The 11,166-nt window shown below is 33.4% G+C and overlaps 2 protein-coding genes across 2 annotated transcripts; one reads left to right on the forward strand and one right to left on the reverse strand.

Annotated features, from left to right (window-relative positions):
* Window positions 1-3,288: 3,288 nt before the first annotated feature.
* LOC111385923 (abscisic acid receptor PYL8-like) lies at window positions 3,289-6,385 on the forward strand. The gene is made up of 3 exons (XM_023010348.1): window positions 3,289-3,584; window positions 4,484-4,699; window positions 5,935-6,385. Exons 1-3 carry the CDS (start codon window positions 3,486-3,488, stop codon window positions 6,151-6,153), a joined length of 534 nt encoding a protein of 177 aa, XP_022866116.1. The 5' UTR covers window positions 3,289-3,485; the 3' UTR covers window positions 6,154-6,385.
* A 632-nt stretch (window positions 6,386-7,017) lies between these two features.
* On the reverse strand, window positions 7,018-9,508 carry LOC111385916 (protein WHAT'S THIS FACTOR 1 homolog). The gene has a single exon (XM_023010337.1). The coding sequence runs from the start codon at window positions 9,276-9,278 to the stop codon at window positions 7,701-7,703; it is 1,578 nt and encodes a 525-aa protein (XP_022866105.1). The 5' UTR covers window positions 9,279-9,508; the 3' UTR covers window positions 7,018-7,700.
* Between the last annotated feature and the right edge of the window lie 1,658 nt (window positions 9,509-11,166).

Raw genomic sequence — 11,166 nt, forward strand, 5'->3', positions numbered from 1 at the left:
TACTTATTCCGTCTCAATTATATATGTTGAGTTTCCTTTTTCATTTCTCCTAAATATATAGGTTGGTTTCTTCATTTAGAATATTTTGATTTGTTACTTTACTAATATGTTCTTATTCAATTTTCTCCATTTAATATACCAACTCATTAAAATCATCCAAATGCACAAATTTCCTACTTCTTGGAAATTTCACGTCTTCTTCTTCTATTTGTGATTCTTCAACTTCTTTTGTTTCTTCATGTAAATATGCCTCTGTGATTCTCTGTCTTCTGCCATTGATAAAAATCAATTCTATCTTCACACTAGCATCTAATAAAAAATTCCACGAAAACACAGTCATACACACTGCCATCAAATTTCTCTGCGTATGTGAGTATTTGTCCAAATCACGAGTATAAACTCTAAAAATCATCCACATTCCATCGAAGATACATGTACATCAATTTTACAAAGTGATCTCAGCTCGAAGAAAGCGATGAGACCATTGCTTGATTTGAATGCTCCGCCGACTGAAGATGATTACGTTTCCGCTTCTCGGTAGTATCAACGTGTTGTTTCTCGGATGATCAAAATCTATCTACCAAAAATCTAAGAGGACCAGATGGATGCTCTTGCTGATAAAGTCGATGCTAATATCTAGAAATAGTATATCCAATTTCTACTAGGCTTGTGCATAACCAATGTTCATAACCAATGTTTACAGCAATTCAATGCCAACTTAAGGATGTGTTGAACACCAAATAGGCATCTTTTTTTACAGTACATGTATTTTTGGTCTTGAGTAAGTTCAATTTATAGCTACGTATTTTATACATGGATGGTGTGGACTACATGGTCTAGAGTAAGAAAAATAATGCAGGTCTATCAATGGGAAACAACTAACACAACCAAATGACATCGTTCAAAAATCAAAAGCCAAGCCTTAAAATGAGTTCTGAACATATTTCAATATCTCAGAAACACTAGGATATGGGCAAAGTACTAAAATGCTGCAACTAAAGCAAAAGACAAAAAATACACATAACATAAAAGTGTTGTTTTTTAGTCCTCGATGATTTCGGATGGCTAAAATCCATCATAGGCAACAAAAAAAAGCTGTTGGTTTGATCCGTCTCGTCGTTCCCTATTTGAAAACGTATTATGGGCCCAAATCAGAGCTCGTATGCCTAATCTACAGAGTTACCTGATTAAAGTTACTTGGTTGAATTAAGAGCTACCTTTGCCATTCATATAACGCCAGGCTCGAACTGAATGCAATTCGATAGTTGCCCATTTCTCATCAATTTTGTTTGTTCATATGTGGAATCCTATAATTGTTACCCCCACGAATTTTTCATCACCTCAATTTTACATGATTGCGATGTCAGAAACATATTGTCCAACTCTTCTGTAGGAAATGTCTAAAAAGCATTCTCCACTACTAAAATGAAGTCCTCAATTGCAGTTAGAGCCTCTTGATGTTGAAGTGAATCAATGGCTTTAAAAAACCAAGGTCTAAGACATTCATATCGGGACTGTTCAGAGGTTGAAAACATAAATGAATATCGAATCCATCTTTTCTTGTAGCTTCTATGAAATTGATGTCGTTAACATCGAAATTTGGCTTTGCATTGTCTTGTTGAATAAAGATGGTCCTAGAACTTGAACATGGCCATTTTCTGTTTGATTGCAGGCAGCAAATTTTCAATCACACATGATCGGATCACATCTTTAGTTACCGACACAATAGGCTTCGATTCCAAAGTCCCAGTTACACGATTCTTACTACTCCGCTTCACAAGTTCTTTAGACACAAACGGCCATATTCCAATTTTGCCATTGAATTCTTCATAGGTAGTACTATCAACTCGTGGACAAGCAACGACAGCCAAAAACATTATCTTTGTAATAAACCTTTTGCTTTTACATGTGCAAAAGGGCTTCATTTCATCCGAATGGAGATAATACTTTTGCGATGTCTTGGACGTATAAAATCACTTTTCATCAATAAGAATTTGATTATGCATGATAACAAAAGTAGGTGTAGATGCGAGGGTACTTTCACCTACCACTGATAGGCAAAATTCCAATCATATTTTCTTGTTCCCGTCCAATAAATATGGTTTCGTTGGATTTGAATGTGGCCGAATATATCCTTCTTTGACTCTCCTATGTACGGTTGATTTTGACATATCAAAAGTGTTCGATAAAGAATACCAAAAATGAAATAGGGGTAAATTAGGAAAGATCTTAACAAAAATTGATTTTCCAATAACATTAAAGACAATTTCTTAATCTGTGTGAAAAATAAAATCAACCTATAAAATTGGGACAGAGAGAGTATATTAATTTAAAGAGCCTCTTAGAGCATGACTTTAAAAATTGACTTTTTAAAATAGAAAAAATATCATGTTTAAAAAATCTTTTGAAGATACTTTTACGAGTGAAAATAAAAATAAAAATTGGGAGACAAGATCACTTTGATTATAAGGTAAGTGCTATATTTTGAAAAAATAAGGACAAGATTTCGTTGAGTGGTTTAACTTTTTCCATTCAATACATAAATAACTCTTAGGTAGACTTGAAAATTTTACCCAGCCACTGTTTGATGGCAATTCTTATGTAAAAATAATATTTTAAATAGTGATTTTTAAAGGATGCGTGGTTAAAAAATAGAAAATTATTTTGAATTTACGTGTAAAATATTTTATTGTATAAATGTGTGATTAAAAATGAGTACGAAAAATAAATTATTTTGTTTTAAATGGAGTCAAATAGGGAGCTTAAAAGTAAAAAAGTAAGTTTTAAAATTAATAAATTTTTATTAGTAAAGTTAGAATATGAAAGCTAAACAAAGTAACATTTTTTTTTTCAAAATTTTAAAGTAAGGAAAAAGAAAGTTATTTAGCCCCTATTTGGGTTCCATTTTATTCAAAATGTATGTTTTTTTATTTTTTTTTCAACTACACATTCTTTAAGAAAATAATATTATATGCAAATTCAAATTTTTTTTCTTTTTTAATCAAATATTTTATAAAAAATCACAATTTCAAAATACATTTTTTCCCTAAAATTTGATTTTAATGGAGCTCAAGGACTTAAATATGCTCAAAAAATGGAAAACAAAGTTGCTTAAAAATGTAAATTGACCTTTTATAGACTTAGCCAGACGTTATCTAATCAAGACTATCATTAATTTCATTTTTAGTTTCTAGTAAACAAAGCAGCAATAATCAAGGAGACAACTGTGTTAAGACAAGGGCCTAATAAATGAGGAGTCAGAAGATTACGGGGCTTAGTTCATCCCATTGGTCCGTGCAACTCTACTGTTACACGCGCGCGCACACTTCTTGATAAACATGCAAGTGAAGGTCAATTCGACATAACACTCTCTCTCAAGATTCTGTCTTTCTTTCTCTGCAGAAGCAAGAAATAATCTGTGGTTTTTTCTTTTCAATTTCTGGGAATTTTCAAAGTAAAGGTTTTTGATGGTTTTTTGAAGAAAAATGGAGGCACAGTTCATAAGTAGACACCACAAGCACCAGCCTAAAGGGAACCAGTGTTCTTCATCTGTTGTCAGGCACATCAAAGCCCCTGTCGATATTGTAATCTTACCTCACTTTGTATACATACGTCTGTGTATTTATTCGGATTTTTCTTGTAATTATTAATTAAAGAGTGTTTAAATATGGATTTCATACAGGTTTTATGATCTTTTTGTGAATTTTCATGTTTCTTTTTGAGTTTTGTAATTTCCTCGATGATGAAGAAAATGTGAAGAAAGAAATTAAGGATGTGATCCTATTCTGTTCTTCCATTTTTCATCGAAAACATGAGGATTTTCTATTTCTTGGGATTGATTTGGTAATCTTGCTGCTGATGGCAAAATCAATTTTGATCTGCAATCTCTAGCTTGAATTTAAGTTTTAAAGGTTAAATTTTAGGGAGTTGCTTCATCTTTATTGCTTCTCTTGAGTTTATGTGTGAAGGAACTGAAAGTTTTGAAAATATCTTTGATGATAGATGTATTTTCAGGTTCTGCTTTGGTAAAATTGCTTAAAAAATCAAAGGTCTGGTTGCTGAGTTTTGAGGAAGAGATTATCAACTTATTTTGCTGATGTTCTTTCTGATAATTTTTTATATGAAATTCTTGTAAATTTAGTCAAGGAAAAATGAGGAAATGAGCACTTCAAAATATTTAAAATTTGTATTAATTCTTCCATCTTTTGTGGTTTACTTATACAGTGTAATATGAGTGTTGGAAGGTGAGGAGCGTAATCATCTCTATTGCAGATTCTTTTCAATTAAAGGGATATATTGTGCATTTAGACTTGTTGGGTCGTCCTGATAGTCCTACTAGTAACCAGATAAAGGATGTATTAGGGGACAGTTTTTGAGTGCAATAGAAGCATAAAGAAAAACTTGTGTTTTTCTTCTATGAAAAACTGGACTTTAAAGTTTTGATCTATGACAATCCAAAAGTCTGATATGTTAGCTCTTTTAGGTTTGGCTATTGGTAAGGGGATTTGATCAACCACAGAAGTACAAGCCCTTTATTAGCAAGTGCTCCACTCAGGGTGATCTAAAGATTGGAAGTGTTCGAGAGGTGAACGTAAAGTCAGGACTTCCTGCCACAACCAGCACGGAGAGGTTGGAACTGCTCGATGACAAGGAGCATATTCTTGGGGTCAAAATTGTTGGTGGTGATCACAGGCTAAAGGTAGGGATTTTGGGCCATTCACATGTAGGATACTTATGTTCTTGAGGTAATATTTACATTATGGAATCGGTGATGTCTGACTCGATTAGTCCGGTTGTGCTACATGTATATAATGATTTACATACACATAATTTGATGAGATATGATTGGATCAAAATTTCTTCAACTAAAAAAAAAAAAAAAAAAAAACCTCATAGGCATGTAAACCATTATTTAACTCCATTATGTACAAGTAACATTTTTCCTTCCAGTGGCTCTTCATCGAAAATCATTCTTATAATTTTGATAATATTTTGTATAATTTACAGGTCTTGATTGGTTTGGAACAAATTAAAAGAAGTTTTCACTTAGCATTTTTATCCACTTTGCTTTTATTTATTTATTTTTCATTTTCTCTAGGAAATCCTCCCTTTATTACCCCTTAAGAAAAGGAACTAATTTGTGATTTCTATCGTCTTTGAATTTATTTCCCTTATTTCTTGCATTTTCTTTAGGGTAATTATATTCACACCCCAATTTTTATTTCTTATACCACATTTTAATTGCATTTAAAGTTCTTAATCTTTGCTTATTATAGCATTTATGTCCTTAACAATTTTTCATATTATTCTTATGATCAAACTTTTCATTAATTAACACATTTTGTATTTGATCATAGTTTTACGTCCAAAAGTCTGTCAAAATGGCGTAAAACAACTTATTTTCCCATCATATTTTAAAAAAATAAATAAATAAAAAGTGCGAAAAAATATTTTTCCCTCATTTGAAAGCATAAAAATAAAATATTTTGATATAAATCATCATCAAGGACGAGACGAACTAATTAATGGAGGGTTGAGGATAAAAATTTGACTTTAAAAAAAGTTAAAGAAATAATTGCTATATGAGCAAAGATTGATGAGTTTAAGTGCAATTAAATTTGTTGTATCAAGTAAAAATTGTAGTAGCAATATAACTACCTTTTCTTTATCTTGCCATTTTCATGACTAACTAGAGCTTAAATTACGTTGGATTTTTATGGGAACACTTCCAAGTCTCTAAACATGTTTGGAATATCTTACTTTTAAGTAAAAAATAGTTACAAGTACATTATCTTATTGTAAAAAATAAAATAAAATAAAAAAATTTAAAAATGGTAATATTTCTAATTTTTATGAGTAGAAAATTTTTTAGCTTCTCTTTCCCTGCTTATCTTTTATCAATTAAGCCATGCATTTATTCTGTTGATTTTGCAGAATTACTCTTCAATCATTACTGTTCATCCTGAGATAATTGATGGGAAACATGGAACCTTAGTTATCGAATCATTTGTGGTGGATGTGCCTGAAGGAAACACTAAAGAAGAGACATGCTACTTTGTGGATGCTCTGATCAACTGCAACCTCAAGTCTTTGGCCGAAGTTTCAATGCGAATGGCAATGCAGGATTCAATGAAATCCATCAACCGATTCTGAATATTATTGCATGTTATATATTAGTTTCTTGTTGTATGGAGAGTGAGATTGTGTATTAATATCCATAACTAGTTCCACAGTAAAGAAAAGTGCTGGATTTCTCTGCTTGGTTTCAAGTGTGTAGGCACCGAATCTTGTTTAAGAGAATTGCTACGAAGTGCTATAGATGTCATGTATAATTTCTCTTGGTGTTGATGGTTATATATATAACAATGTTTCTAGATATTACCTATCCCATTTGCCTACGAGTTGCTTCTAACTTGGCTGACTATGGTGCTGTTTGTTTGTAAAGGTTTATTCCTGCCCAGCCAAAAGAGTAGTAAAGATCATGTCATGATAGAACTTGACAGTTTTGATGCAATGCCATTCAAGTCTGCACTAAAAAAATGTGACAAGGAAACAGGAGGCGGAAAGTGTCAACAGAGCAGAAAAGCTTTACTAGTTGCATCTTCAGACAACAATGTTGAATTTCTACTCTTGCAGATTTATACGAAAAAAGGTTAAAATAATAGAGCCTGCACCTTGAATGAATGCATCTTATCCCATAGAGGTCTTTTTGAAGTAATCTATAACATCTGGATTCTTGTCAAGTTCTGAATTTTCGACCCAGAGACCCTGGATCTGAAATCACAACTAGCATAAGACAAGATTTCGCATTTTGTTCAGAAAAAGACATCCAAATGCTCAAGTCAAAAACGAAGTGATACTGTGATAGTGAGTTCTTGTGGCAATTCAAATTTTTCGAGATGATCTTCATCATCCTATCAATTTGAAACTTGATACAGGTTCACCAGCAAGAAATTGTGCAGTTTTATATGGATAATGGCGTGGATTCATTGTAATCCAAAAAGAACCAGCCCAGAATTTAGCATCAGATTCCATTGGCATTATGTTAAAAGCGAAATATTGTGTTTCTTTGAGGTATCCACCTCCTCCAAGAAGACTAAACATACAAGAATAATATTGTGCAGACAGAACAATAATCTGTCTTTCGCTATCAAAATATACGAAGCCTTCATTAATTAGCCCCTCAATCATAATCTTCTTCTTTCAGCAGGATAAATCCCAAGCTCAAACACTTGAGCACTTGACAATTTGTTGATATCCTCAGATTCCTGGGTAAACCACAGAGAGCCCATCAATCAGCTAGCCTTCCCTGTTTTACAAATCCTAATATGCTCCAAAATTCACCAGGCTGTAGGAAAATACTAGTTCTTGCATGATTCTACCAGCAGAGGCCAATCTGAAAATGGTATAAAGAAACAAGAACACTATTCTGTATGGAAGAGAAATAAATCACAATACACCTAGTAAACAAGATAAAACATCTACTACTACTGTTCCTATTACTGGGTACGATATTGAATGTCCAACACAAATCCACAACGAAGATTTTCTGAGGAATACAGGAGCTGTGAGAGCAAGAAAATGCATATGGTCTTTCACATAGTACAATCTCGTGAAAATCCAATAATATCAACTGTAAAATTATGGCGAATTAATTCCCCTTGTGTTTTAACTTTCAATGACAAAGTAAATCTATGTATTCACCAGCGTTCTCTTGGCCGGCCATCGGGAAACACAGGAGCAAGAACCTTCTCATTGCTTGTCTTTGACCCATTCACTTGTTTCTCTGGTTTGCTCAATTCTAAATTCACAGTAGCATCATCATCACTGAAGTCTGGGGGCATATCATCTTCTTCATCGTTCCAATCGTCCTCGTAATCTTCGTCGTCGTCGTCGTCGTCAAATCCATCGCTTCCTAAATTATCAATGTCTGACCATTCATCTTCATCGTCTTCACCAGTTCCTTCATCAGCCTCCTTATCTGCTGCTTCATCTGAATCAGTATTCGGAGCATTTCTCCTCGGGAACCGTGGAACATTAACAAGTGTGCGGAGCCTCTCCTTAATAAGCAACAACTTGTCTTTTTCTATCAACTGAGAATCACGATATGCTTCGCGGAGGAAAACTGAATCCCTATCCCCTTTCAGAGAAACATAGAACATATCCGGATGCCTTATCAACATCCCCCGAAGCTGTTGAGAAAATCTGAATTCCTCTCGAAAATGTGTTAAATGATCAACAAGTGTTCTCTTCTCGACAGTGAGGCTCAAGATCTCGTGAACAACACCGCAAGCATGCTTTTCTTTCTCTAGAGTACCGGACCTCAATTCTGAAAAATCAGAGTAAGGTGATATATAAGGCATATCTCTAAATTGAGAAATCCTTCTCATCTCGCCTTTCGAAAGATTAAGCCCCTTTGGTAGCTTTACTCTATTGAACCTGGGGGGCCGATCAATAATCAAATCTCTCTCTTCCATCTCTCTTTCCTTATTCTCTTCTTCTTGAAGCTCCGCAGCAGAGACAGCAAGCTCAGGGTCCCAGTGAGTTAACTCTAAAGCTGGTCCTCGTTCAGTCGCAACAACCTTGAAATACTGGGGGTATCGGTGACAAATAGTGTCACGAAATTCCAATGGAAGACCAAGATCAGTCATCAAATGGGCAATCTTCTCCAAAAGAATCCGTTTCTCAATTGACATCATCAACAATTTCCTTAGCTTAATAACTAACAAATCCTCCATTTCATTCCTAACCTTCAACTCCTCGAGATAAAGCCTCTCGGCTTCTGGAGTCAACTTAAACTGAAGTGAATATACACCTTCTTCCACAATTTCAAACACAGACGGAAATTTCCTCAACAAAGCAATAAATCGCCTCCTTTTCTGCAGGCCCAACGCTTTTCTCCACCTACCCAAATCGCGAAGGGCCATAATCCTATTCGGCTGGCTCACTAAAATCTTCCTAATTTTTAAAGCCAACTTGAGCTTCTTATCCTTTTGAATTACATTATCCAAAGGAAGCTCTTTCCTCCTCTTAACAGCACCCGCACTTATTAAAGGAACACGCAGATGGGTTCTCCTCAAATTCCCCAAAGATAAGTTATTTTGCTCAAAAACCAGCCTTTCACCCAAAAATGATGTCTTTACAGAGGAAACAGAGATAGGGTTCTCTAAAAACAACTTATCTTTTCGAAGTAAAGATGGTTTATAGGAGAGAAAAAATGGTAAAGGGCCAATTGATGGCAAATTTTTATGCGAAGAAATCAGAAATTTAGGTTCCATAATAATCTTGCGTTCTTACGAGGAAGCACTGGAGAAAGGAATAATGTAATACAACAAAGCCGACATTACAGAGCATAATATCTATATATCATCACAAGAATAGACTGACCTGAAGTGCTAAATTTAGGGTTCATCGGCTAAAAACCCTGTACAGATATTTTACTCCTTATCTTCTTCTTGTGTAGATTTGGGAATTGAGAATTGTACAAAAAAATGGAAAAGACAGAAGGACGACTTTGGTGAATGGATACGTTTCTTTTAGTAGAGGTTGAACCTAGCCCCCACCAACCTCCGCCTAAAGTATTCACAACAGACAAAAAAACAAGAGCTTACTTGTATACTGGTGCCCACGAAAAGTTCAATTCCATATCTCAAAAATCGAACCCTCACACTGCGACTGCCAACAAGGTTGAGACCACCTTACTTCTTTTCTTTGCACCACTGAATTATGCTTCGAGGGGACAATACGTTTCTTTTTATTGTATGCTAAAGAGATGGAGAATTGTGACTCATAGCATTGCCAAGAAGGTATTTAAACATAAAATAATCTCTATTTTAAAGAGTAATTACGTTTCAAGAAATTCTTCAAATTAATACTTTAAAATAGAAAGTGAGTTTGGTCTTCAAATTTGAATAGCCAAACCCGCTCCTCTATAATTAAATGTATTCGGAGTATTTTGATTTTCAATGGAGAAAAATAATATAATAATTTGAAGGAAAGCTATTGAAAAAAAAAATATATGAAAACATAATCTATATTTTTAGGAGTAGAAAAAAATTAAGTATAAAAGATAAAGAGTCTGTTGAAGTGCTTAAAAATTTTTACCTTTTAAATTCATAGATATTCTCACTACAAGAAATCCATCTTTTACTTACATAATTTTCATTGACAAATTGAAATTTGTAGGAGAAATTCATTTTTTCGCACAAAATTGATGTTTTGTTGGGCCATGATTTGCTTCAAGTTTTTTAATATTAGAAGGACTTGTGCCCACAAAAATATTATTTTTTCCTGATAAATAATTTGATGGGAAAAATATATCTTTTGCCGATAAAAATATCAAACATATTTGTAAGCTAATAATTAAAGAAAAATTTTCAATTACTGTTTTTAATTTTATTCCCCACAAAATATATATTTGAAGATAAAAAGATAAAATACTTTTTTTTTTTTTGGTTAAAAAAATCCAAAATTAAAAATCCCTCAACACCCACGTAAGTTAACTCTGTCTTTGCCTCCAAGGTTTTCCTCCAAAATTTGTCATTCCCTCTCTAAATTTTGCCGTCTACCACTCTTCTTTGCCTCCCAAAATTTTAAATTTTTTTCTCCAAAATTATTCATTCCCTCCTTTTTGTTGCATTTGTTTAATTGGTCCAAATCTAATTCAAACTCTTCAATTGATGCGAATTTTGGCTTCATCTGCAGATCGATTTCTATGATATTCTTCAATCTGTCTTCCATGTGGCCTTTATGTGATATTTTTCTCAAAAAATTACTCCTTATCTATTGGGTCAAAAACGAAGATGAAAATCTCATAGTTGTTCCTGATGAATATGGGTAATATAGAATATTCTGTAATAATTGTACAAAAAATTTGTTTGCTATCATTTATGAGATTGAACAATCTCATAAACGAATTATGAGATTGAATAATTGTGCATTACTGAAATATAATTATGGCTCTTCAATCTCATGTTTGTTCAGATAATTGCTGAACAATCTCATAATTATGGCTCTTCAATCTCGTAAATGTTCAGTAGACCACAGATAATTGTTAATTTGCTGTCATTTTTAGTTAGAGAGAATTTTGTGAATATTAATTTTTTGGTAGAAAGGTAGTTTTGTCCCTAATTAGATAAGCTCAGGCGAATTCTATCCACTCCCACT

The sequence above is a fragment of the Olea europaea genome, chromosome 3 (genome assembly GCF_002742605.1).
Source record: "Olea europaea var. sylvestris chromosome 3, O_europaea_v1, whole genome shotgun sequence".
In the NCBI taxonomy this organism is placed as follows: domain Eukaryota; kingdom Viridiplantae; phylum Streptophyta; class Magnoliopsida; order Lamiales; family Oleaceae; genus Olea; species Olea europaea.

What these genes read in the sequence shown, in the direction of transcription:
- LOC111385923 (XM_023010348.1), top strand. Translation starts at nt 3,486, where the DNA reads ATGGAGGCACAGTTCATAAGTAGACACCACAAGCACCAGCCTAAAGGG. An exon ending in TCAAAGCCCCTGTCGATATT is followed by an intron (nt 3,585 to 4,483) that starts GTAATCTTACCT and finishes TAGCTCTTTTAG; the next exon opens with GTTTGGCTATTGGTAAGGGG. An exon ending in GTGGTGATCACAGGCTAAAG is followed by an intron (nt 4,700 to 5,934) that starts GTAGGGATTTTG and finishes TTGATTTTGCAG; the next exon opens with AATTACTCTTCAATCATTAC.
- LOC111385916 (XM_023010337.1), bottom strand. Translation starts at nt 9,278, where the DNA reads ATGGAACCTAAATTTCTGATTTCTTCGCATAAAAATTTGCCATCAATT.